Genomic DNA, 26,358 nt, shown 5'->3' on the forward strand with positions numbered 1-26,358 from the left:
AATGCACACTCGGTAGACTATGGCCTATTGTAAGTATACTTTGAAATGCACTGGGAAACCAGAAAATTCATGTGACTCTCTGTATTTCAGTGGTATGGAAATGAACGTCCAATATCTCCAAGGTACGCGTATACAAACAAACCACAGATGACGGGTTTGGTATCTCTTTGAAGGCTATCTATAGTAATTATTTTCAGACTCAAATTCAGAGGGCAGTCCATAGAGAGGACTCTCATTTGTACCTGGACACATCAAATTTAAACGTTAGTTTTGCCACTGACCTCCCAGTTTGCTTCCTAATCGACAAAATGGGAACAGTCATGTATTCGTCGGCTCAGGCTGCCATAACAAAACCCATAGACTGGGTGGATTAAACAACAGAAATTTATTTTCTCACAGTTCTGGAGGTTGGAAGTTCACAATCAGGCTTCCAGAATGGTTGGGGTTTAGTAAGAGCTCTCTTCCTGGTTTTTAGAGAGCCACCTCCCACTGTGAACTCACATGGCCTTTCCTGAGCGCACACACATCACAAGAAGAGAAACAGATTTCTCTCTTCTCTTCTTATGAAGCCACCAGTCTTAGTGAATTAGGACCCCATCCTTATGACCTCAAATAACTCTACTGACTTCCTAAGAGCTCTGTCTCTAAATATAGTTACTCTGGGACTTAGGGCTTCAACGTATGAATTTTGAGGCAACAGCAGTCACATTTATCTCACAGGAATTTTTATGATATAGTTGACCCTAGAACAACGTGGAGATTAGGACTCTCTGTGTGGTTGAAAATCCACATATAACTCTGAGATCGACCCTCTATATCCACAGTTCCACATCCACAGATTCAACCAACCATGGTACTGTAGTATGTATTTATCGAAAATAAGATGCATATAAGTGGACTTGCACGGTTCCAACCCATGTTGGAACTTTCTATAAAGCATTGTCTGGCAGAGTTGTACATTCTATAACAAGTAGCTGTTACATAATTATGGGATGTCATGCAATGAAAACACATCCTTCAAAATTTGAACTAAGATAAAAATTACATACTTTACAAACTTATTTCTTCCAATTGCATTTTATTTTAGATTGGACTCTTGCTTTATAAATCATCTTAAAACTGTAAGTCAGTGTAATTTTATTAAAATACTTTTAGTACATTCATGTGATGGTTTAAGATGACCTGAAAAATAGAAATGTTAATTGCTCAAAAACAGAATTTGAGATGAAATTCCACTAAAATCATATGGTTATAATCCGGGGGAAGAGAAAGGGAGTGAACAAACCTAAATGGAGGAAAATATTTAGAATGGACTGTTTAAAGGCTATTAACCTTGTCACTAATATCTCCTTTCAACTTCTGGGAAGAGAAAGGGCAAGTGAAAGCAACTCTTAAAAAAATCAGTATTTAAATAGACATTACCCTACCATCAATTTCCTACAGAAATTAATTTGAAACAAAGGGTTATGGGTCATGATATTATTAGAATCTGACTTAGACAATGGTTGGGCTGCAGAAAGATATCCAAGGCTGCCATGTCAAACATGCTTTTAGAAAGAAAAGGAACACTTAATTCTTTGACCTCCCATATCAACGGAAACATCAGGAGAGAATATTTCCTTTGTGAAATTAGGGAAGGATATGAATTCTGGTTGGAGGGACAGTTGGACTCTGTAAATCTTTTTTTGTATATGTCAAATTTGGCTGGGCTGCAATTTTGTTGACTCTCTCAGGATTAATTTTAGGATTAACTCGCCTGGCAATATTGTTAAAATAATAATCTAAGGAAACTATATACTGAACATATCATAGTTCTTGGAAGAGTTCAAGAATAAAATAAACAATCAATCACCCTTAACATCTTCTGTGCATGAAATTTATTCTACAATTGGAAAAAAGACTATCCTGTTTCAACATGTTTCCTCTAATTAGAAATCTAGTTATGTATTTTAAAAATCATTCAAAATCTAGGATTTTCTCTGTTGCCTATTACAAAGATTAAAAATTCCCTAATCAGATACATATTCAAAGCCTTTTCCTTTCCTCATCTTATCTCTACTTCCCTTTCCTCTACCATATCCTATCAAGCTGAGCAACTCAGTAGTTTCAACCTGCTGTGTATTTAAAATGAAACAAAACAAAATGTTTCGGAAAGTTTCCCTTGTTCCATCCCTCTTCGTTGTCACACCTATTTGACGTTTGTGAAAGGGGGTGGGAATCCCATTAAGTGCCTGAGAATTAATCATATTCAAGTCAAGAGCATGTGAGTCCATTGTCTTCCTCCTCCCCCACCCCTGTTCCTGACCCTCTTAACCTTATACCTAGGAGGATTTGCTGGAATTCCCAAAGGCTTCCAGGTAGAATTACCAAGGAAATGCCTAGTTCACAAAGTGATTAATAGCAATTCGGAATTAGGAACTTCCTCCCCTAGCTCCTCTCTCTCTCCCTCTCCAGTAGCAGGCTATGGTAGTTGTTCAACTGATTTTTTTTTTTTTTTGATTATAGAGAAAATAAAAGTCTGTTATCTAGAAAAGTATTGAAAGGTATAGATACATTGCATTTTTACACGAAGGGTACATTTCAGCTATATGTTTTATTGGACCATGGGTCCCTGTTAAGAGCAAAGGGCTCTTTCGTCCCTTCAGGTTGGTCCATCTGAGAAGAGCGGTTCTGATGTGGATTTTGGAGCAGATGTCCTTCAAATTATGACTACTTGTTTCAGAAAGCCCTGCTCTTATATCTCTATCAGTACCCTTCCTATATTTGGAAATACAGGAATTCACTGCAGTAATTAATTTTAGCTTGTATTTCTCTTGTGACCCAGCACATTCTCCACTGTTTTCTTGTTGTGTACATTTATAATACAATTCGGCAGATCCTGAGTCTCTAATTTATGTCCTTTCCCTCTTCCATCTCCTTCATCTTTCCTCTCCTCAGTAGTCCCTGCTGTCTTTTTAAATCTCCATTGTTGTTCAGTCGCTAAGTCATGTCTGACTCTTTGCAAACCCAAGGACTGCAGCACGCCATACTTCCCTGTCCCTCACTATCTCCCAGAGTTTGCCCAAGTTCATGTCCATTGAATCCAGTGATGCTTTCCAACCATCTCATCCTCTGTTGCCCTCTTCTCCTTTTGCCATTAATCTTTCCCAGCATCAGAGTCTTTTGTAATGACTCTGCTCTTAACATCAGGTGGCCAAAGTACTGAAGCTTCAGCTTCAGCATCAGTCCTTCCATTGAATAGTCAGGGTTGATTTTCTTTAGGATTGACTGGTTTGACCTCCTTACTATCCAAGGGACTCTCACGAGTCTTCTCCAGCACCACAGTTCGAAAGCATCAATTTTTCACACTCAGACTTCTTTATGGTCTAACTGTCACATCTGTACATGACTACTGGGAAGACAATAGCTTTAACTATATGCACAATTTGTTAGTAAAGTGAGGTCTTTGCTTTTTAATATGCTGTCTAGGCTTGTCACAGCTTTCCTTCCAAGAAACAAGTGTCTTATAATTTCATGGCTGCAGTCACCCTCCACAGTGAGTTTTGAGCCCAAAGAAGAGAAAATAGGTCACTGCTTCAACTTTTCCCCCTTCTATTTGCCATGAAGTGATGGGACCAGATGCCATGACCTTAGTTTTTTCAATGTTGAATTTTAAGCCAGCTTTTTGCACTCTCCTCTTTCACCTTCATCAAGAGGCTCTTTAGTTCCTCTTTGTTTTCTGTCATTAGAGTGGTGTCATCTGCATATCTGAGGTTGTTGATAATTACCTGGCAATCTTGAATCCAGCTTATAACTCATCCAGCTCAGCATTTTGCATGATATACTCTGCATATAAGTTAAATAAGCAGAATGACAATATACAGCTTGTTGTACTCCTTTCCCAATTTTGAACCAGTCATTTTTTTTCCATGTTAAGTTCTAACTGTTGCTTCTTGACTTGCATACAAGTTTCTCAGGAGACAGATATTCCCATCTCTTAAAGAATTAGTGTTTATTTATGAATGCTTAAAGTTAATACTTATTAAGCAAATGCTTAAATGTTTGAATGACTAAATTTATAAATAAAGGAAAGACTGAGAAAGCTAAACAGGTGACGGCTGCTAGCATCTACAAGGACCTTTTGTTCATATTTCAGCAGGCCTGGTAGCAGGTACAGTTTCTAGGTTGTGTCTCTTGAGGAACTGTTACACTGCAGTAGAAATTTCATGAACTCGAGAGACCCAAATTTGAATCTTGCCTCTCCCATTCATTCATCTTTAGAAATTCATTACTTTTTCTGAGACTCAAGATCCTTGTCTATGAAAGAGGTTATATCAACCTCATAGGATGGTTATGAGGAGTAGAGAAGACAGTGTTATGGGCTTGATATTGTACTAAAAAAAGAGAAAGAAGCTAAGTTGATTTCTAACTCAAACCTTCACATATGTATTTCTCCCCCTTGAAATACCTCTCTCCCTCACTTTTCACCTTATCATCTCCTTTTCAAAGTTCATATCAGCTCTATAGGACTGCACAGAAGAACTTTCCTTGTCTTTCCATGCTTCAGTTGGGCCTCTTTGTGCAACTGGGCCTCCTGCTTATCCTAGAGCACTCTTCACTCTTATTCCATGGGTGTTAAAAGAATTTCAACATTTAAATGTGTGCATACGGGTGTGTGTCTGTGTGTGTGTTTGTGGTCACTTGTCTCCCAGCAATTCTAAGTGATATAAGCAAAGAACTGTACCTGACTGTGTCTATCTGCACATCATGTCCTCAGCTCCTTCCACAGTACCTGGCACGTGATGGTCCATCCCAAGTATTAATAGTGATCTCATAAGGTCATAGTTGATTTACAGTTCTGACTTTCTTGACACTCTGTTGCTGGTCTGACTGGAAATCTCCTTTTGAAATATCATAAATTGATTCTTATCAAAAGTTTTCCTGAAGGAAACATTATTCTGTGCCTGGATGAATTTGATATTTTTTCTACCATGCAGGATTTAATATTTCAAGGTGACATTTAGCCATTACATATTATTTTGAAGGTTTACAATATTCCTGATAGTGCATTGTCAGTGCAGTTCATTTCTGGAACCAAGGAGAATGTGAATCTTAAAAATTAAAAACTAAGCCTGATCCCACCTTTTTCTGTATAATGAACCAAACTGCATACCGTTTCATAGGGGCTTCATATCATTTTACTCTAGTCTTAATTGTATTGAAAATACAATATTGATGCTTTTGAACTGTGGTGTTGGAGAAGACTCTTGAGAGTCCCTGGGACTACAAGGAGATCCAACCAGTCCATTCTGAAGGAGATCAGTCCTGGGTGTTCTTTGGAAGGAATGATGCTAAAGCTGAAACTCCAGTACTTTGGCCACCTCATGCGAAGAGTTGACTCATTGGAAAAGACTCTGATGCTGGGACGGGGGCAGGAGGAGAAGGGGACAACAGAGGATGAAATGGCTGGATGGCATCACTGACTTCGATGGACGTGAGTTTGAGTAAACTCCGGGAGTTGGTGATGGACAGGGAGGCCTGGCGTGCTGCAATTCATGGGGTTGCAAAGAATCAGACAAGACTGAGTGACTGAACTGATCTTAACTGAACTGAATGAACTATCTGCCCTTGGAAACTCAGATTTATTACAGTTCTAATTAGTGTTCCCTTATCACAATACAGAATATGCCCAACATTAAGACTTTAATGCCAAATTGCTTCCCTTTTGGTCAGCTATTTTTTCTAAATTTACCTTCCTAAAGATAATTTTTCTCCACAGAAATTTTCGTTTGTTTGTTTATTCACAGCCCTTAGCCAGTAGGCCAGTTCTCCCTAAATATAGAGCCGGCGCATCATCCTTATTTTCCTTTATTTATTATATACTTACTTGTTGACTAATATGTTTGTAGGTCGTGCTACATGCTAGACACTACTCTGAGCTCTTAAAGAACTATACTCATTGTTTTATTTTCAGTTCACTTCTTCCAAAAATAAAATATTATTTACCCTACAAAGTTGTCATTTCAACATGACATAATGTTTTTCACAAAATGATTGTGTCATGACATTGAGCAATTTAGCTCTGCAGTGGATTATATTTACTTCAACTCACCATTAGTCTAGAAGTAAAATTCCATTTTCCTCTTCCCCAAAATGATATGTATTATTGTTTTCATATTGAAAAAGTAACATTTGTTCATTTTAGAAATGTATAACAATAGAAATAAGTAAATAGAAGAAAATTAACCATAATATCACCCAATACCCTGCATAGCTTTTCTCTCTGCATACAATGAGGATTCTAATCTTCTAATTATATGCATAAATCTGAAGATAGATAATATTTAAATGAAGCCAAAATTACTCTGAGGTGAACTGTCATTTATTTTGTATTTCACTTCTGAGTATTTCCTACTCTACAAAAGCAGAGTGGAATTGTCAGGATATACTAGACCCAAGTTTCAAAATCTCATGTTAAACCACCTCAAGGGTCCTCAAAATTTCTGGAGCACTTTATAATAATAGGTTTATTTTCATGGAAATTAAGAAACTAGGTCAAGATATCCTTTCATACACCCCTGAATCCTATCTAACAACTTAAGGACTGTCCTCCTTGCATGGAGACTGGTTTCTTGAAGTGGGCCAGGGTTTGCATCTGGGCTGCTCAGGAGGCCTCTCTGTTAGCACAGGGAGAGAGGGCAACTGATAGGATGGCCTCCAGCTACCATCTATCTCTGCCACCCCTCAGAATGCACTGCGTGCTCTTGCAGAGCACACAGCCCCCAGATGCCTAGGAAGCCTCTTATCTGCACCTCCCTCCTAGAGTCCTTTGCCTGTGTCTGCCCATGAGAGGAAGGACTTGGCAGGAGGAAGACAGGCCACAACCAAATGGCCATAAGCTGGTGAGAATGCCCCACAAATGGACATCTGAATATGAAATGTGTATGTTTCAACAGGTACCAAGATCACATGATGGGTTTGTTTTGTCCATGATCTTTAGCGGGGAGGTGGCTCAAATGGTCAAAAATCTGCTTGGAATGCAGTAGACGCGGGTTCAATCCCCAGGTCAGGAAGATCCCCTTGGAGAAGGGAATGACAACCCGCTCCAGTTTTCTTGCCTGGAGAATCACATGGACAGAACCTGGTAGGCTACAGTCCATAGGGTTGCAAAGAGACACAACTGAGCAAAAAAAACAACAGACTAATAATGAGAACAAAAAAGACAGGATTTCAAATTGGTCAGGAATACTTATTGTAACGGCATTTTCAAGCGTTTGAAAAATGCCCACATTTAGGTTTTATAAAAAGGGGAATACTTGTGAAGGTGAATACTAGCACTCTTAATTAGAGCTTTCGTGATTTGTTATTGCTGACTTTTAAAATTTGTTTTTAAGTTTGTTTGGGTGTGCTGAGTCTTAGTTGTGGCATGTGAGGTCTTCCATCTTCATTGAGGCATGTGAAATCTTTAGTTGTGGCACACGGGATCTTTAGTTACGCCATGGGAACTCTTAGTTGAGTCACCTGGTATCTAGTTCCTTACCCAGGGATCAAACTCAGCCTCCCTGCATTGGAAGTGAGGAGGCTTAGCCACTGGCCCACCAGGGAAGACCATAAATGTTTTCTTTCATAAGGGAATATTCTCAAACTATAATATCAACCTCCAGCAAAATTAATATTATATATTTCACTTAAAAATTTCCAAGTGGATATCTAAGGCAAGAACAAACTCTATTAAAATTGAAGTTGCTCACATTCAAAGCTCAGGAAAATGCCTCACAATGACTAAATGAGCTATAGGGACAAAATATGCATCGACTTTATGATCTGCATTACTGTTTTTTCTCATAAAAATTCTGATCCAGAGAACATCATGACCTCTTCCTAAATGAACTGGTTCCAGCTGAAACCCTATCGCCACCGTTCCCTCAACCTGAAAAGCCCTTCTCTCTTTTCTTCTCTTCACTTTTGTAAAACCACCAGCCACTTTAAAGGCCAGGACCTAAAGCACATACCTGAGAAAATTTCCTTGTCTAACAAGCCTATTGCACAGACTGTATTTTTATTCTGCAGCCTTTCTGCTCTTTTGGACTTAATTTGTCAAAAATTATTTGGTACTCAGAGTATTGTTTTGTCTTGTCCTCATATAACTGCACATGTTTTATGTTCCCTCAAGAACACCATCATAGTGCCTCGTATAATAAATGAATGTTTAATGAACAAGCAAACTTAAGTGCTAATGACTACAGGAATTTTAATGGTCTCTCAGGGGATTCAATGGATTATGGATGTTATTTATGTATAACTTTAATTTATTTCACTCTATAAAAGACAGTGGTATTTATTTCTGTTCTGTGGAAGAGTTTGGTTGTTCCCTTTAGGATCCATGAAAACAGTCTAGAATTTTTCCCCTTTTCTATCTTCTTTTGCATCTGCTTTGATTTTAAAGGGATGTTCTGAGCTGTGGCTGTGTCTAGTCTAAAATTTTCTTCTTTTTAAAAAAATACTTATGTATTTATTTGGCTATGTGGGTCTTACTTGTGGCATGCAGGATCTTTTTTCTTTCTTTCTTTCTTAAGTTGCAGCATATGGGATCTTTAGTCAGAGCATGCAAACTCTTCTTAGGAATCTAGTTACCTGATCAGTGATTAAACACAGGCCCCCCTACATTGGGAGCACAGAAGAGTCTTAGCCACTGGACCACCAGGAAAGTCCCTTAAATTTTCTACATTCTCGTCTAAGCAAAACCATTCTAGTGTTCATTTAGCAAATCACCTGGGATTTACCTACCCAATTTTGAAACAGAGAAAATACTTTGACCCTTTCTGTACCAAAGAGAATACTTGACCCCAAAAATGTCTGCAGTTGTACTGTCCACAGCAAACCCAGTTTGGTTGCTGAATGTAGAGTACAGCAACTAGGTGGTAGAGCTCAGTCGAGGCATGGGAGTACTTCTCTGAGTTTGGCTTCCTCATTTACAAGCAGGAAATAGCACCAGGGCTTTTGTGAGGAGTGAATGAGGGAATCCATTCAATGCAAAAGTCTGGCTCAGGAAAACTGAGGGTTCACAGATGCTAGGATTGTTTTCATGACTTATTATTGCTAGTTGTGACCTTTGGTAAGTGATCTAGGCTTGCTATGCAGCAGCATCCTCATCTTAAAATGGTAATAAAGATGAAAATGAATTCATCAGGTCATTGTGAGGATTACATGAGATAATGGATAGAAAGCAGGCTTGGAGCATCATCAGTACTCAGTATCTCAGTAACTGTTACCAACTCCATGATCAGCATCACCATCACTTTCATAGTCATTCTCATCCCCGTTATTAACAGACTATCAGAAAATGGCACAGCCAATTTATTAAGAGGCTTTTCCTAATAATAAAATAGGTGTGTGGAATAGGAAACTGAGTCAAGGAGAATAAGCAAAGGACCCCTACAAGACCCAACGAGGGCTGGCAAGGGCATGCATCATCGAGAGGACTTCTTTTTTTCCCAAGGTTACTCATTTTTATTCTAATAAGCATACAACATTAAGTCAGTGTTACACCAGCTACCTCTTGGACAGCCCAAAGATAAAATATAACCCCCTCCCTGAACAACTATGGATGGTAAGTTTATATTCAGAGAAGATAAAATCAACTCCACCTTGGCATTTTATATTAATAGTTGTGAATTGTTAATAACCATTAGTGTGACTTTGAAAGAAAGTTCATTTTTTTTTAAAAACTGCATGTCAAAAACCTATATTAAAAAACACTGATTTTCTTTAGCAAAATGATTTATATACCCCAGGTCTGACACAATAACATCAGTATTTTAGAGGAATTTCTGAAATAGGGAGAGACATTGACATGGGGAAAATAAACCTGGAAGTAAAGGTGAGTCTTCCTTTGATGGAAAAGTGAAGGTATTCAGATGTATCCTGATGCTGTATGGATAATAATGCCACTGCTATGAGAAGCGGAAATACATGAAATTTAAAATTAGATAGTTATTAGACATATATGCATGTGTTATTCCCTCAGTCAAGTCTGACTCTTTGCAAGCCCGTGGACTGTGCCCTGCCAAGCTCCTCTGTTCATGAAATTTTCCCAGTAAAAATACTGGAGTGGGTTGCCATTTCCTTCTCCAGGGATCTTCTTCATCCAGGGATTAAACTGGGGTCTCCTGCATTGCAGGCAGATTCTTTACTGTTTGAGCCACCAGGGAAGCCCTTAGATATATATCTAATTCTAAATTATATATATATATACACACACACACTGACTCATGGGAGCTGCCCATACTAATTTGCACTTTGATTTTCTCCCAAATAAGTACAAGTAATTATAAAGTATTATAACCTTAACTTTCAGCTCTGAATATATCAGGTGAACATAGTATGTGGAGAAAAACATGGGTATCATTCAGTGGTTCAGCTTCCTAGGAGTCCCATTTTAAATGTAGACAAAATCACTGTTTTGATCCCAAGTCCCAAGTCCTCAGTTTCCCCCTCAGTCAGTCTCTCCTATCAGGAAGTCTCCATAAGTCTCTTATCATTCTCCATCAGGGGGCGGACAGACTGAAAACCACAATCACAGAAAACTAACCAATCTGATCACATGGACCACAGCCTTGCTAACTCAATGAAACTGAGCCATGCTGTGTAGGGCCACCCAAGATGGATGGGTCATGGTGGAGAGTTCAGACAAAACATGGTCCACTGGACAAGGAAATGGCAAACCACTTCAGTATTCTTGCTTGAGAACCCTATGAACAGTATGAAAAGGCAAAAAAATAGGACACTGAAAGATGAACTTCCCAGGTCGGTAGGTGCCCAATATGCTACTGGAGATCAGTGGAGAAATAACTCCAGAAAGAATGAAGGGATGGAGCCAAAGAATCAACAACACCCAGTTGTGGATATGACTGGTGATGGAAGTAAAGTCTGATGCTGTAAACAGCAATATAGCATAGAAACCTGGAATGTTAGGTCCATGAATCAAGGCAAATTGGAAGTGGTCAACAGGAGATGGCAAGAGTGATCATCGACATTTTAAGAATCAACAAACTAAAATGGACTGGAATGGGTGAATTTAACTCAGATGACCGTTATATCTACTAGTGTGGGCAAAAATCCCTTAGAAGAAATGAAGTAGCCATCATAGTCAACAAAAGAATCTGAAATGCAGTTCTTGGATGAAATCTCAAAAATGACAGAATGATCTCTGTTTGTTTCCAAGGCAAACCATTCAATATCACAGTAAGCCAAGACTATGCCCCAACCAGTAATGCTGAAGAAGCTGAAGTTGAGCAATTTATGAAAACCTACAAGACCTGGAACTAACACCCCCAAAATATGACCTTTTCATTATAGGGGACTGGAGTGCAAAAGTAGGAAGTCAAGAAATACCTGGAGTAACAGGCAAATTTGGCTTTCGAGAGCACAGTGAAACAAGGCAAAGGCTAATAGAGTTTTGCCAAGAGAACACACTGGTCATAGCAAACACCATCTTCCAACAACACAAGAGAAGACTCTACACATGGACATCACCAGATGGTTAACACCCAAATCAGACTGATTATATTCTTTGCAGCCAAAGATTGAGAAGCTATATACAGTTAGCTAAAACAAGACTGGGAGTTGACTATGGCTCAGATCACAAACTCCTTATTGCCAAATTCAGACTTAAATTGAAGAAAACAGGGAAAACCGCTAGACCATTCAGGTATGACCTAAAACAAAACTCATGATTATACAGTGGAAGCAACAAATAGATTCAAGGGATTAGATCTAATAAACAGAGTGCCTGATGAACTATGGATGGAAGTTCGTGACATTGTAGAGGAGGCAGTGACCAAGACCATCCCCAAGAAATAGAAATGCAAAAAGGCAAAATGGCTGTCTGAGGAGGCCTTACAAATAGCAGCGAAAAGAAGAGAAGCAAAAAGCAAAGGAGAAAAGGAAAGATATACCCATTTGAATGCAGAGTTCCAAAGAACAGCAAGGAGAGATACGAAAGCCTTCCTCAGTGATCAGTGCAAAGAAATAGAGAAAAACAATAGAATGGGAAAGACTAGAGAGATCTTCAAGAAAATTAGAGCTACCAAGGGAAGATTTCATGCAAAGATGGGCACAATAAAGGACAGAAATGGTATGGACCTAACAGAAGCAGAAGATATTAAGAAGAGGTGGCAAGAATACACAGTAGAACTATACCAAAAAAATCTTCACTACCCAAATAATCATGATGGTATGATCACTCACCTAGTGTCAGACACCCTGGATTATTAAGTCAAGTGGGCCTATGAACAAAGCTAGTGGAGGTGACGGAATTCCAGTTGAGCTATTTCAAAACTTTAAAGATGATGCTGTGAAAGTACTGCACTCAGTATGGCAGCAAATTTGGAATACTCAGCAGTGGCCACAGGACTGGAAAAATTTCCGTTTTCATTCCAATCCCAAAGAAAGGCAATGCCAAAGAATGCTCAAACTACTGCACAATTGCACTCATCTCACATGCTAGCAAAGTAATGCTCAAAATTCTCCAAGCCAGTCTTCAACTGTACATGAACCATGAACTTCCAGATGTTCAAGCTGCTTTTAGAAAAGGCAGAGGAACCAGAGATTAAATTGCCAACTTCCGTTGGATCATCAAAAAAGCAAGAGAGTTCCAGAAAACATCTACTTCTGCTTATTGACTATGCCAAAGCCTTTGACAGTGTGGATCACACAAACTGTGGAAAATTCTGAAATAGGTGGGAATACAAGATCACCTGACCTGCCTCTTGAGAACCTGTATGCAGCTCAGGAAGCAACAGTTAGAATTGGACGTGGAACAAAAGATTGGTTCCAAATAGAGAAAGGAGTATGTCAAGGCTGTGTATTGTCACCCTGCCTGTTTAACTCATATGCAGAGTAAATCATGAGAAATGCTGGGCTGGGTGAAGCACAAGCTGGAATCAAGATTTCCGGGAGAAATATCAATAACCTCAGATATGCAGATGATACCACCTTTCTGGCAGAAAGTGAAGAACTAAAGAACCTCTTGATGAAAGTGAAAGAAGAGAGTGAAAATGTTGGCTTAAAGTTCAACATTCAGAAAATTAAGATCATGGCATCTGGTCCCATCATTCATGGCAAATAGATGGGGAAACAGTGGAAACAGTGGCTGACTTTTTTTATTTTGGGGGGCTCCAAAATCACTGCAGATGGTGAGTGCAGCCATGAAATTAAAAGACGCTTACTCCTTGGAAGAAAAGTTATGACCAACCATGACAGCATATTAAAAAGCAGAGACATTACTTTGCCAACAAAGGTCTATCTAGGTAAAATTCTAGTTTTTCCAGTAATCATGTATGGATGTGAGAGTTGGACTATAAAGAAAGCTGAGCACCAAAGAACAGATGCTTTTGAACTGTGGTGCTGGAGAAGACTCTTGAGAGTCCCTTGGGCTGCAAGGAGATCCAACCAGTCCATCCTAAAGGAAATCAGTCCTGAATATTCATTGGAAGGACTGATGCTGAAGCTGAAACTCCAATACTTTGGCCACCTCATGCGAAGAACTGACTCATTTGAGAAGACCCTGATGCTGGGAAGGATTGAAGGCGGAAGGGGAAGGGGAAGACAGAGGATGAGATGGTTGGATGGCATCACCGACTCAATGGACATGAGTTCGAGTAAACTCTGGGAGTTGGTGATGGACAGGGAGGCCTGGCGTGCTGCAGTCCATGGGGTCACAAAGAGTTGGACACGACTCAGTGACTAAATTGAACTGAACAAGTCCCTCATGAAACAAAATAAGAAAATATGACTTTTTCTTGAAAATAAAGCATAATGCTAACTTAAGATAACAGAAGAGTCTTCTTCCTAAACCATGACTCAGATCCCTGAAAACAAAATCATTTACTGGTAGCATTCAGTACATGCCTACAAAAATGATGCAATTTTAAGTCACTCTTTTGCATTGGAAAAGACCCTGATGCTGGGAAATGTTGAGAGCAGGAGGCAAAGAGGGTGACAGAGGATGAGTTGGTTGGTTGGCATCACCTACTCAATGGATGTGAGTTTGAGCAAACTCCAGGAGATGGTGAAGGACAGGAAAGCCTGGCGTTCTGCAGACCATGGGGTTGCAAAGAGTCAGACAGGACTGAGTGATGGAACAACAGCAAGGCTCAGGATAGAAAATGCCTACACACAAACACACATAAACATGAAGATAATGAGTACTATAAACTATATACGCGGCAGGCAGTGCTGATAGATCCAGTGCACAGTGGAAACTGCTAGTATTATTAACTAAAAAAGTTAAAGGGAGCTATCAGGCAGTCCGTATGAATTTGCTATTTGGGCAGCAAATGTAAGGAAAGAAATAGTTCATCTCCTGGGAGAATTTCTAGTGCCCACGTTGGCCACATGGAAATCATAGGGTCTCCTTCTTTACACCTGCATTTCATCCTCTCTGATACCCCGTAAGATGGGGGGAAGAGTACTTGTATTCCCCAACTTTGTGGCATTTTTGTAAGCACTCTTGGTAGAGGGATATACATACTATCAAAAACTACAGAATTATATCCGACAAAGCTCTTCTCTGCTACTCAGAACTTGTTCATGATCAGACTTCATATGATATCTGTCAAATCTAGGTTTTTCATTTCTTCCTTTGAACCCTCTAAATATTGTACAGTTGAGTAATCAAAACATTTCATTGAGTTTTTTTACAGAACTGAATTGAATTTGCAATGAAATTAGGACAGAATCTCTTTTGATTCCTAATTTATCTTTCCTGTGTTTAGTTGGAGGCCACCCAGGCATTTTCTAACATATGATGTTTCAAATGAGATATGGTAACAGTTACACACTAGTGTATATAAAATAGATAAACTATAAGGACCTATTATATAGCATAGGGAACTATATTCAGTATCTTGTAATAACCTATACTGGGAAAGAATCTGAAAAGACTACATACAGTCACATATATATATATACATATATATGATCCATATATATGTATATATATATATATATATATAGTCTTTCTGTAGTGATTCAGTTATATATATGTATAACATGTGTTGTACACCTAAAACATTATAAATCAACTATGCTTCCATTTTCTAAAAAAAATGAGATATGGTAAAATATAAAATTTAGAAGGAATTTTTCACCTAGACGAAGGGGACATGGTGAGAAGAGACAATGAAGAGTCGAAGAGAAAGACAGTACTTCTCTGTCTCCTGGGAGGGTGTCAGAAGTGACCCAGGACATGCTTTGCTCTTCCTTCTCTCAGTCTTGTTTTTTGCCTCCCTGGCTCTTCCCATGCCCGACTCCTCTCTCTAACAGGCTCAGCTCCCCGATCGCCTCCCAGCAAGACATCTCACTTTCCACTCAGTAGAACCTTCCCCAAGTCCTCCATCCATCTATAACCCAGCCCATTTAGCCCTTCACTGTTCTGCTCACTCACTTGTTGACTTGCTTAATGCTATTTATCAGCACATCTGGGTTTTTTTTTTCTTCCCATTTCACTAGGTATAATTGACACACAGCACTGTATGAGTTTAAGGTATACAGCATAATTATTTGACTTATATACATCATGAAATAATGACCACATAAGTTTAATGAATATCCATCATCTCATACAGATACAAAATAAAAGCAAAAGGAAAATATATTTTTCCTTATGATGAGAACTCTTTAAGATTTACTCTCAGCCACCTTCATCTGGGGCTTCCGAGGTAGTGCTAGTGGCTAAGACCCTGCTCCCAATGCAGGGGCCGTAAGAGACACGAGTTGGAGTTCAATCCCTGAGTCAGGAAGATCCCTTGGAGGAGGGGAGGCCATGGCAACCCACTCCAGTGTTCTTACCTGGAGGATCCCATGGACAGGGGAGCCTGGCAGGCTATAATTCATAGGGGCACACAGAGTCAGACACAAGTGAAGCAGTTAGCACTCATGCACAGGAGCTCGCATGCACAGGAGCACGCATGGGTGTACTTTCATATCTAACATAGAGCAGTATTGTTTCAATCATGTTGTAAATCACATCCCCCATACTTATTTGTCTCATAACTGAAAGTGTGTATCTTTTGACCTTCCCCCTCAGCACACCTGTTTATTATTTATTTATTTTCTGAGTCCTCTAACTAAAACATGAGTTCTTTTAGGGCACCTCCACTTTCTTGGCACTAAAAAGAATATCTAACACGTTTGAGATGTACCAGGTAGTTTTGCTGAATGAAGAATAATAAGGCTCTGTGCTTCCTCCAGAGAAAAGTGCTCTCTTTCCCACCCTCACTTCCCTCAGGATGTTCATTACCTACCCAGCCTCCACTTCTCTCCCACCCGTTTTTCCTGCTCCTGTTCACACGCTGTAAAGTCCCCTCCCCCTCCCCACACACCATAACCCCCACCCCGCCTCCTTCCCCCACGCCAACCCCACCCCGGCTATCACTCCTCCTCACATCCTATCTCTGGGAAATTGTTAGTGTATTAATATCCTTGCTCTTCCAATCGCCAACTCAGTGATCTCAAGTAAAATGATTTAACGGCTTTGTGTCTCAGCTTCCTCATCTCAAAATGGGAGAAAACAGAAAATAACTATAGCCGCTGTCAAGATCACGTGGGAAATTCTGTAAAACACTTGAAAGAGCCTGAACATCACTAAATGCTAAATATTCATAATAATCCTTATCCCCACATATTTGAACACATCGTTGAACTGCTACCTTTGATTTTAAAACCTCAAATGTGTTTGCTTTCTGTTTCTTCACATAGTATCTAGCGTGTCATGCCCACTTATTAAGCAAGTGAACAAAAGTGGTTGTCTGATTCAACTTAATAAAGGGAAACAGAAATAATGAAGTAACCAAGTCAGTAAGATATTTTGTTCACTCAAAGATATGTACCTTGTATTCTTGAAATTTTGATGAAGAAAGCTCAGTGCTTAAAATTCTGTACTTTCAGCAATAAATTAAACTTATATTTTTACATATTCTCAGATAATGTCTGCTTGAAAGTGAACAGGCTTCAAATTTGTCAAAGTCTTGGTCACTTTTTTTCTCTCCTGAGCAATGTTTTATCAGTATTAGCTGGAAAGGAACTGGAAATCTTGTCTGCTACTGGACTGTACCTAAATGATAATTCATGGGGCTTCCTAGGTCGCACTCACGATAAAGAACCCACCTGCTAATGCAGGAGATATGAGAGATGCAGTTCGATCCCTGGATCAGGAAGATTCCCTGGAGGAGGGCATGGCAAGTCACTCCAGTATTCTTGCCTGGAGAATCCCATGGACAGAGGAGCCTGGCAGGCTACTGTCCATAGGGCTGCAATGAGTCAGACACCACTAAAGCGACCTAGCACACGGACATGCAAATGGTAATTCACAGATCCTTTTGATTGTTGCCCAGACAATAGAAAATAAATCAAGGAAAAAATTAAGCAGTAATCAAACTGACAGAATGAACTTATGGTTGTGGGGGAGCTGGGGGAAGAATGAGGGGGAAGAAATAGTTCAGGAGTTTGGGATGGACATGCACACACTGCTATATTTAAAATGTATAACCAACACAGGGAACTCTGCTCAGTGTTATGTGGCAGTCTGGATGGGAGGGGAGTTTGGGGGAGAATGGATACATGTATATGTAAGGCTGAGTCCCTTTGCTGTCCACCTGAAGCTGTCACAACATTTTTAATTGGTAATACTACAATATAAAATGAAAAGTTTTTTAAAAATAAAGCAGTGATACTAATTTTTATCTTAAAAGAATATAAGTGAATAGCAGATGAAATTAATAAATACTAGGGCAAAAGAACCAAATTCCACCAGCACACATTTCTTGGACTTCATGAGGAGTGTGTCATTGGCTTCCCTTCTTTATCCTATATGATCCCCCAAAATTAAGCTTTTCCAACTGGCAAGTTCTTAGTGCTGATGTAATGTTGCCTGTCCCTGGACAGCTGAGCTCAGCAGCTCTAGTTCCATTTTTCCTTTCCAAAGAATAGCTAAAGAAACATTCTTTGGATAAGTGTAATATGTTTGCTACGTTACAAGAAATTTTGTTCACATTTTCCTCTATAGCTCTGTTTATTGCCCCATTATTTCTATAGATTTGATTTATTTGGGGCCAGGTGCAAATTTTAATAAAAAGAAAAAAGTTCAAACCAGCCCAGAGCAGTCTAAAGGAGGCTTATAGATCTAATGTTCCAGAAAAGACACTTTCATTTCATGTATGCACAGAGTTTAGTCCACCGTTCAGACCTCGATTGATGGATTGATTTTTAATATGAGAGGGTTTTCCCTCTCTCTCCTCCTCCTTTCTCTTCTCCTTTTTTTCTCCTCTCATTCTCTCCCTCCTCCTCCCTGCCAGCTACCCTCCCCTCCACCTCCCACTTCTTGACTAGTACATAGATAATGTATCCAATTGATACAAAGGATAATTCTTTGATAAGGTTGTTTTTAAAGAAACTGAGGCAATAATATATACAATGCTGTAACTTTATCCTGACAATGTATCATGGACATGCCTCAAAGTCAATACTAAAACCTACCACATTATTTTCAATACCAGCAAAATGTTTTATAGTATGGGTAGTGTACAATTTTTCATAATCTCTAGATGAATGGTCAGGTCGCTTTTAGCTCTATTTTCCACTATCAAGATGAAATTTAGTATTTTTGAATGTATGTCTTTATATACAGGTGCTTTCGGTTCTATAGGGTAGAATAAAAGATGTAAGACAAATGGATTAAAAGGTAACATATATATTTATATAGATCTCTATAGTAACATGTTCATAGAGGTATAGATACTGCCATAACTTTGTCTTTTAAAATATCATTTTAACATTCCATTTTCTGATTTTTTTCCTCAAATTCATGAAAGATCATTGTGTGAGCTTTGTCCATCATGCAAATGATCATATTTATAGACTCAGTTGCAGTTGATAGCATCAGTAGAACAAAGTTTTACTAATTACATTTGTATTTAGATCATTTTACAAAGATTCCTTTGTTCCTGAATTTGTATAATAAACCAAGTCTATCAAGGTTTTTTGTTTGTTTGTTTGTTTGTTTGTTTTGGCATATTCTCAAATATGGTCTAGATATTGAGTCAGCTTTTTTTTTTTTTTTTTTTTTAGTGCTATATACAAGGTAGCTCAGATTGTAAAGAAACCTCCTGTAATGCAGGAGACCAGCGTTCAATCCTTGGGTTAGGAAGATCTCCTGGAGAAGGAAATGGCAACCCACTCCAGTATTCTTGCCTGGAGGATTCCATGCCCAGAGGAGCCTGGTGGGCTCTAGTCCATGGGGTTGCAAAGAGTTGAACATGACTGAGTGACTAACACTTTCACTTTACACACTTTTGCTATAATATAAACTATACATCATGGTCCTATTCTGAAACAAAGGTGAGAATTGTTTTCTACTTTTTGGCCCTGAACCAATGGTTTATTGGCTAGCCTCTCAAAGTTTTTTAACTTGAAAATAAGAAAAAGTCTAGGATCTCGGAAAGACCATCTCTTTTGTATTCACTGATCATCAACATGTATCATTTCATCTAATTCATAATAACCTATAAGCTATGTATTTATAGATAAGGAAACTGAGACTGGAAAAGGTTAAGCAACTTGTTCAATGCCTCACAGCAAGTAAGTAGGAAAACCCAGATTTTACTCCATTATCTGTCTGATTTTGAGTCCAAACTCTCTACACAAACATGCCCCTAGTTTCCTGTTTAACTTGACACATTGGCCATCACCTGTTTTGGTCCCAGCCTTTTTTCTTTTCTTGGTTTTAAGTTACATGTCCATCTTAGCAGCCAGTGGTCAATGGTGAAGGTGCCATCGACTAGAGTATTTCTACACAACTGGCATGCAATATTGACTTAATGTGAACTGAGCCCTCTTGTCCACTCTTGGAGAAGAAAGAGGACGTTTCAGCGCCAGTTAAGCTCGTCCTTCTTCTGAGGCTGACATTTTTTCCAGAGCCCTGATGGTGGCTGCTGGCAGGACTACTTTCCATGGAACAGATATCAGTCTTCACCCTCCCGTTACTGAAGATCTTTTCTACCCCAGCATGTTAAAGCTACTCAGTAAACACTAAATCAGTCTCATGTGAAATGCTTGCTAGATGAACACTTTTCTCCCTTTTGTTTTTTTAACCCTAAGGCTTATCTGGGGAACTAATACCATTTATCTTTGAGACTTCCAAAAGACACGCTGAAAAGTACCTCAGATCTCTCCTATTTAATAAGCTGTTAATGAGGGGAGGGTTAGTGACGTGACGTGGTTCCAGTCCCTATTGTATTAAATTAAGGTTCTACTTGAATAATTTCTTCACTGATAATTCTAGAAATTTTTCAACATTCGAAAATTTAAGGAAGAGTCACATCATTTTAAGAGACAACACATTCTCTCCCTTGGATTGTCGTGAAATACACAGCCTGTTAGAGTTTAATATGTAAAATCGTCAAAAGGGTTTTTTTCTTTTTTTACTTAATATGCCATCATGTATATAATTCTTGAATTGGTTAATAGTATTTTCCTCTTTTTCATAGCAGTATGATTTTTTTTTAATATGGACATACATGAAAACACAGACTCTTTTAAAAAATAATAATAATAATTCAGGAAGAGGACTAACTCAGATAGTTGGGGTGAAAATCTCCTGGGAGTGGAGCGATAGAGATAGACGGTCTTGTAAATAGCAGGAAATCTTTCTCTCAATTCTTTGATTGCCATCCAAGTCTTTGGGAAGGAAATAAAGCATCAGGCAGAACCTGTAGTGTGGCACGTTGAGTTTAAGGCTGAACCACTGCCTGCCAATCCCTTCCCCAGCATCGCAACCCCTCTTTGACAAGAGGGACTGACCACTAACCAAGGCTGTGAAGCAACCCCGGATACTTCACAGGGCTTGATGCCAAGCCAGGGCGCCCTGGGCTGGTACAAGCGAAGCGGCTAAAACCACAGACGTGCTGCGAGTGGCTTCTCGCCCCTGGATGCTGCCCGATGCGCACAAGCTCTCACTCAAGTCTGCCCAGAGAAGAGCATTCCCATAACTGCACGCACCCAGGCTAAACTGTGCACACTCACACCTCAAATTCAGAATGCCGAGGGCCTGACACCCCTGATGCACTCTCCGCAGAGCAAGCAAGCGCTTCCCTTCTTTTTCCCGTCTTCCAAGTTGCCAACCCTGGGACTGGGTGGCACGTGGGTGCGACTCGAGCCTTCCCCGTGTTGCCCTGGGACCCTGGGGGCACTTCGGCATGCCCAAGAGACGCCCAAGCAACCCGCGCTGCTTCGACGCTCCCAGAGAGGACAAAGGGGGTCCACATCCCAGTAAAGAATCGGCAGCCTGCAAGGAGATGGGCCCCAGGGCCGGCCAAGAGTGCCCCAGGGGAGCGTCCCAGGGACTCGGAGCGCCCTCCCTCTCCCGGGGTGCGCTCACCATTTGTAGCCTCTGCCGCGCTTGAATTTGAGGGTCAGCGCCGTTTCCAGGAAGAGCAAGAGATTAAGCAGCGCCAGCAGCCAGTACCACGGCTCCTTCTTCACCACGGTCACTCGCCAGACTCCAACCAGCGAGTGCAGCACGAAGAGGAGCCGGGTGGCCAGAGCGTTGAGCAGGACCAGTCCCTCCATGCCGCCCGGCGCGCGCGCTGCCCGCGCCCCGCAGACCCGGCCCGCAGCCGGGGGCGGAACGTGACAGCTCCGAGACCTGCGGCGGCTGCAGTCCTCTCACCCTCCCAGAACAGGAGAGAGCCGGCGCCCCTCCCCCAAACTTCCTGAGAACTCTCCAAAGAGAGGAGATGCTAGCCCCAGCTTTCCAGGCTTTCCGGGGAGTATGGGGCTGCCCTGCTCCGGCTCCCAGGCGTTGTTCTCCTGCTTTTGTCCATCTCCCCTCCCAATCCCTGGGGGTCCTCTTTCCATCCCTGCCTTGACCCCCCCCACCCCTCAGGCTTCCGCGGGGTCACCGAGAACTTCCCCCATTGGAAAGAGGAGGGAGGTGCACAAAAGGGCTTGGGGCTGCACACCAGGAAAGGGGAGGGGGTGCGCACGGGGAGTGTCACTTACTTTTCCACTGAAGTACTTTCATTCACTCACATGTTGTATAGGAACCGGGTCTCCTGACGACTCTAAGATGGGATGCAGGAAAGCCAGAGAATCTGCTATCCAGGCAGGTTTAGACATACAGATCCAGCCCAATTTGAAGAATTAAAACTTCCCTGGACAAGAGGAAATGAGGCGAGCTAGGTTTTTTCCGCAGAGCTCTCAGTACCTCACTTAGCAAGATAGGTACCTGAGGTTAGCTCTACTTTTGGGACAGGTATTATTAAAACAAAGGGATATTCTTTATTATGTCTCTCCAACCCTCACCCACTACCCTGACTATTTTTTTCCTAAAGGAAATAGAGTGGTAAAACAGGAAGGCAGGGGGACAGTGCAGAGGAGATACAAGATAAAGCCAGGCTTAGATTGGAAGGAGAAATTGATGGAGCGGAGAACTGTACCCTTGACATCAATGGCTAAAGAGGTAAACTGCCTTTCCAGCATCCAAGGCAAAGAGGAAACTGGAGTCAGGGTTTCCCAAAACACCTCCATGATTTTTGTTTCCTTGTTTGGTCTCCTACCATCTGTACCACTATTTACTTAACATTTTTCCTTAAACGAACTCAAATTTTTACTGAAATAATGTTTAAAGGAAACTTTCTATCACTTATAAATGGAAAATCAGTGCAGTAGGCTACAAATGGGAGGTAATTGCAAAAATAAATAAAATGAAGCCAACTTACTGAGATCATACTAGAGATCAACTATTACCTTCCAAGGCTCTATGCCTCAGCTTCCTTCTTTCTGGGAAAATAAAGACATGCTGCTGCTGCTGCTAAGTGCTGGGAAAGATTGAAGGCAGGAGGAGAAGGGGACGACAGAGGATGAGATGGGTGGATGGCATCACTGACTCAATGGACATGAATTTGAGTAAATTCTGGGAGTTGGCAATGGACAGGGAGGCCTGGCGTGCTGCAGTTCATGGGGTCACAAAGAGTCAGACATGACTGAGTGACTGAACTGAACTCAGTCCTGTTACTACCAAGCAGGAATACTCTCTTGCCCACATTAGTAAAATTAAAAAGTATAACTCAAAGAGAATATTTCTTGGTTAGGTTTATTCAACTGAAAGTCACCCCATACCTTTCTTAAAATTAGGTTGAAATTTCTGAAGTATGTGATTACTGTCTTCATTAGGTGAAAAAAAGATCCAACTGCTTAAAAGAAGTTCACTTATTTCTGGTGATGTGATTTGGGAGATTTCTTTTTTTCCTGTGGAAACCCAGTAGTGATATCCTGGAGCTGTTTCTCATGTGCCCTTCAGTGTAGGCTGATGGCACTGTGACCAGCGACTGTACAGGAGTGATGCATGAGAGCACATAGAGCATGGAGGGGGAGGTAGCCCAGAGTGCACACCAGAGCCCTAGCCCGGAGTCAGCTGGCTGTCTTGGACTCCTGGCTCAGCCGCTTGCACTATAAACTCTGTACCTCCATTTCCTCACCTGTAAATGAGGTACGAAGCCTCTTGACTCATGGGGCCATTGTGGGTATAAAAAGAGTTAATACAGGGGTCCCCAGACTCCAGGATCTAATGCCTGTTGATCTGAGGTTGAGCTGATGTAATAATAATAGAAATAAAGTCCACAACAAATGTTGCGCACTTGAATCATCCTGAAACCACCCTCCCTCCTACCTGGTCTGTGGAAAAATTGCCTGGTCCCTGGTGCTAAAAAGTTTGAGGACCACTGAATTAATTTATATAAAGCACCTGGCACCTCGTAAGGGCCTGGCAACCTTGGGACTTACTGCCTGGATCAGGATCGTTAGTCCAGGGGAACTGCTCTTTGAAGATCTGTGACAAGTAATAATAAACGTGGAGAGAAAAATGTGACATTCCTAAGACCTGTCAAAATCCTCTAGTCCAACACCGCCAGGAACACATCTGTTGCTGAACAAATTGGTTTTATTACTATTTAGGGAGGGAGTACACACTCCATGGAGAACTGTGGGGCATCTCACTAAGAAGTTGTTAGAGAAGTTGGAAAAGACTTACTAGAAAGGATTGGTCTTGTGTTAGGTGATTTTAAAAAGGGCTGAAAAAGGCACGGCTTTACTCTAAATCGGATGCTATCAGGAAGTTGGATTAATATTTCTAAGGTTGGATATCTTAATAAAGCTAAATCAGTGGGGAATGTTTGGTCTTTTTTTGTGTGTGTGTGGTTTGAACAATGTTAATGTTTTGGCTGTGTTCAGACACGATTTCAGAGTGATCCACTTTTTGTCTCATCCATCACGCTCACAGAGACCTTGCTTGATATCCTGTGAAATGTTTATGTTCACCAGGAGGACACCAAGGCCTAACTACAGTGTCAGACTAGTTGCCTCCTTTAGGAAGTTGCTTTTCTCTTTCTCAGGCCTCCTAGGTGATGCCATCCAACCATCTCATCCTCTGTCGTCCCCTTCTCCTATTTTCAATCTTTCCCTGTATCAGGGTCTTTTCCAATGAGTCAGTTCTTTGCATCAGGTAGCCAAAGTATTGGAGTTTCAGCTTTAGCATCAGTCCTTCTAATGAATATTCAGCACTGATTTCTTTTAGGATTGACTGGATGAATCTCTTTGCAGTCCAAAAGCATCAATTCTTCAGCACTCAGCTGTCTCACATCCATACATGACTACCAAAAAGACCATAGCTTTGACTAGATGGGACCTTTGTTGGCAAAGTAATATCTCTGCTTTTTAATATGCTATCTAGGTTGGTCACAACTTTTCTTCCAAGGAGCAAGTGTCTTTTAATTTCATGGCTACAATCACCATCTGAAGTGATGTTGGAGCCCCCCAAAATAAAGTCTCTCACTGTTTCCACTGTTTCCCCATCTATTTGCCATGAAATGATGGGACTGGATGCTATGATCTTAATTTTTTGAATGTTGAGTTTTAAACCAACTTTTCATTCTCCTCTTTCACCTTCATCAAGAGGCTCTTTAGCTCCTCTTCCCTTTCTGCCATAAGGGTGGTATCATCTGCATATCTCAGGTTATTGATATTTTTCCCAGCAATCTTTTTTTTTTCTCCCAGCAATCTTGATTCCAGCTTGTGCTTCATCCAGCCAAGCATTTCACATGATGTACTTTGCATATAAGTTAAATAAGCTGGGTGACAATATACAGCCTTGACATAATCCTTTCCCAATCTGGAACCAGTTTAGTTCTTATTTTTCTATCCTTTAAGAAATCATCCTTCTTGCTTCGTTCTGGGCAAGACAGTTTGAACAGGAGATGACGGAGGCATGGCAGGCATATTGACTGACACACCTAGTACCATCTAGCTCTTGGGTTGACCCATACAAACCCTACACCTGCAGTGCTAGAGTTGTCCCTGCCTGATACTATCCAAATATCATACAATTATGGACCCACTTATGGCCTGTCAGTAGCGATGCATACCAAAGTCACGTCTACACCCAGAGCCACCAAAGTTGCAGGCTGGTCTCAAAAGTCACAACCTCTTTTTAATATTCATTTCTCCCTTAGCTCCATTTTGATCCTATTCAGACATCACTTTAATGCACACACTCAGTAGCAGTGATGTCAAAGTAAGGAGGGTTCCCCTGAGCTTCTGAGAGCTGGTGCTTAACATATCTCATTCAGGCCTTGGTAGAGCTGTCTTTACCCCATCTCCCAGCCCTGGTTAATGCAAACATCCACATCCACTCCCAAGGATGCTCTGATTCTCTTTACATCCTTACTGGGAGTCTCTCTCAGCTGACCCCCATCTCTCTTTAAAGAACATTTCTCAGATTTTAGCTGGAGATCATTGATGACCCTAGGTTAGAAGTAGAGATGGTCCCCAATATAGAAAGTCTGAATATAGTTACTGAATAAATATCTTTACTGAATAAATATCTCATGCATAACTGTACTTTGCACTTGCTGATGTGACTTAAACTTCTTAGGTGTTCTCATAGAAAGAACCATGCTCACCTCTGTTCTCTTAGACTGTTTTCCGCTGCTCTGCTATCTCCATTGACCCCCTCCAACTGTATTCTATCCTGAAACTCCTCAAAATGTCCAGTCCATATTGTTTTCTAGCAGTGTTTTAATTGCATCCTTTCTGGCTTTAAAAATATTTTCTATTATTTCAGAGGTGAAGTCCTAGCTCTTACTTCACGAACTTTAACTAGGAAACTCACCGATTTATTTGCTCTTCTGAAACGTATGGATTAAATAGGAACTTTGCAGCCATTGCACATTATATATAATAGGAGAGGAAACACAGAGTTTTACTAAGTTAGTAATAACCATAATAATTATTCTTCTTAAAAAAAGTAAAAGTCATTGGTAATTG

At 40.5% G+C, this 26,358-nt stretch overlaps 1 protein-coding gene across 1 annotated transcript in view; it reads right to left on the bottom strand.

Annotated features, from left to right (window-relative positions):
- TMEM26 (transmembrane protein 26) overlaps positions 1–21,826 on the bottom strand; it is a 65,486-nt gene extending 43,660 nt beyond the window's left edge. Inside the window, exon 1 of the mRNA XM_069571747.1 lies at positions 21,416–21,826. Within this exon, the coding sequence (XP_069427848.1) occupies positions 21,416–21,606 (191 nt within the window). The 5' untranslated portion in view covers positions 21,607–21,826. The remainder of the gene's footprint in view (positions 1–21,415) is intronic.
- Positions 21,827–26,358: the final 4,532 nt, after the last annotated feature.

This window comes from Ovis canadensis, chromosome 25 (assembly GCF_042477335.2).
Source record: "Ovis canadensis isolate MfBH-ARS-UI-01 breed Bighorn chromosome 25, ARS-UI_OviCan_v2, whole genome shotgun sequence".
In the NCBI taxonomy this organism is placed as follows: domain Eukaryota; kingdom Metazoa; phylum Chordata; class Mammalia; order Artiodactyla; family Bovidae; genus Ovis; species Ovis canadensis.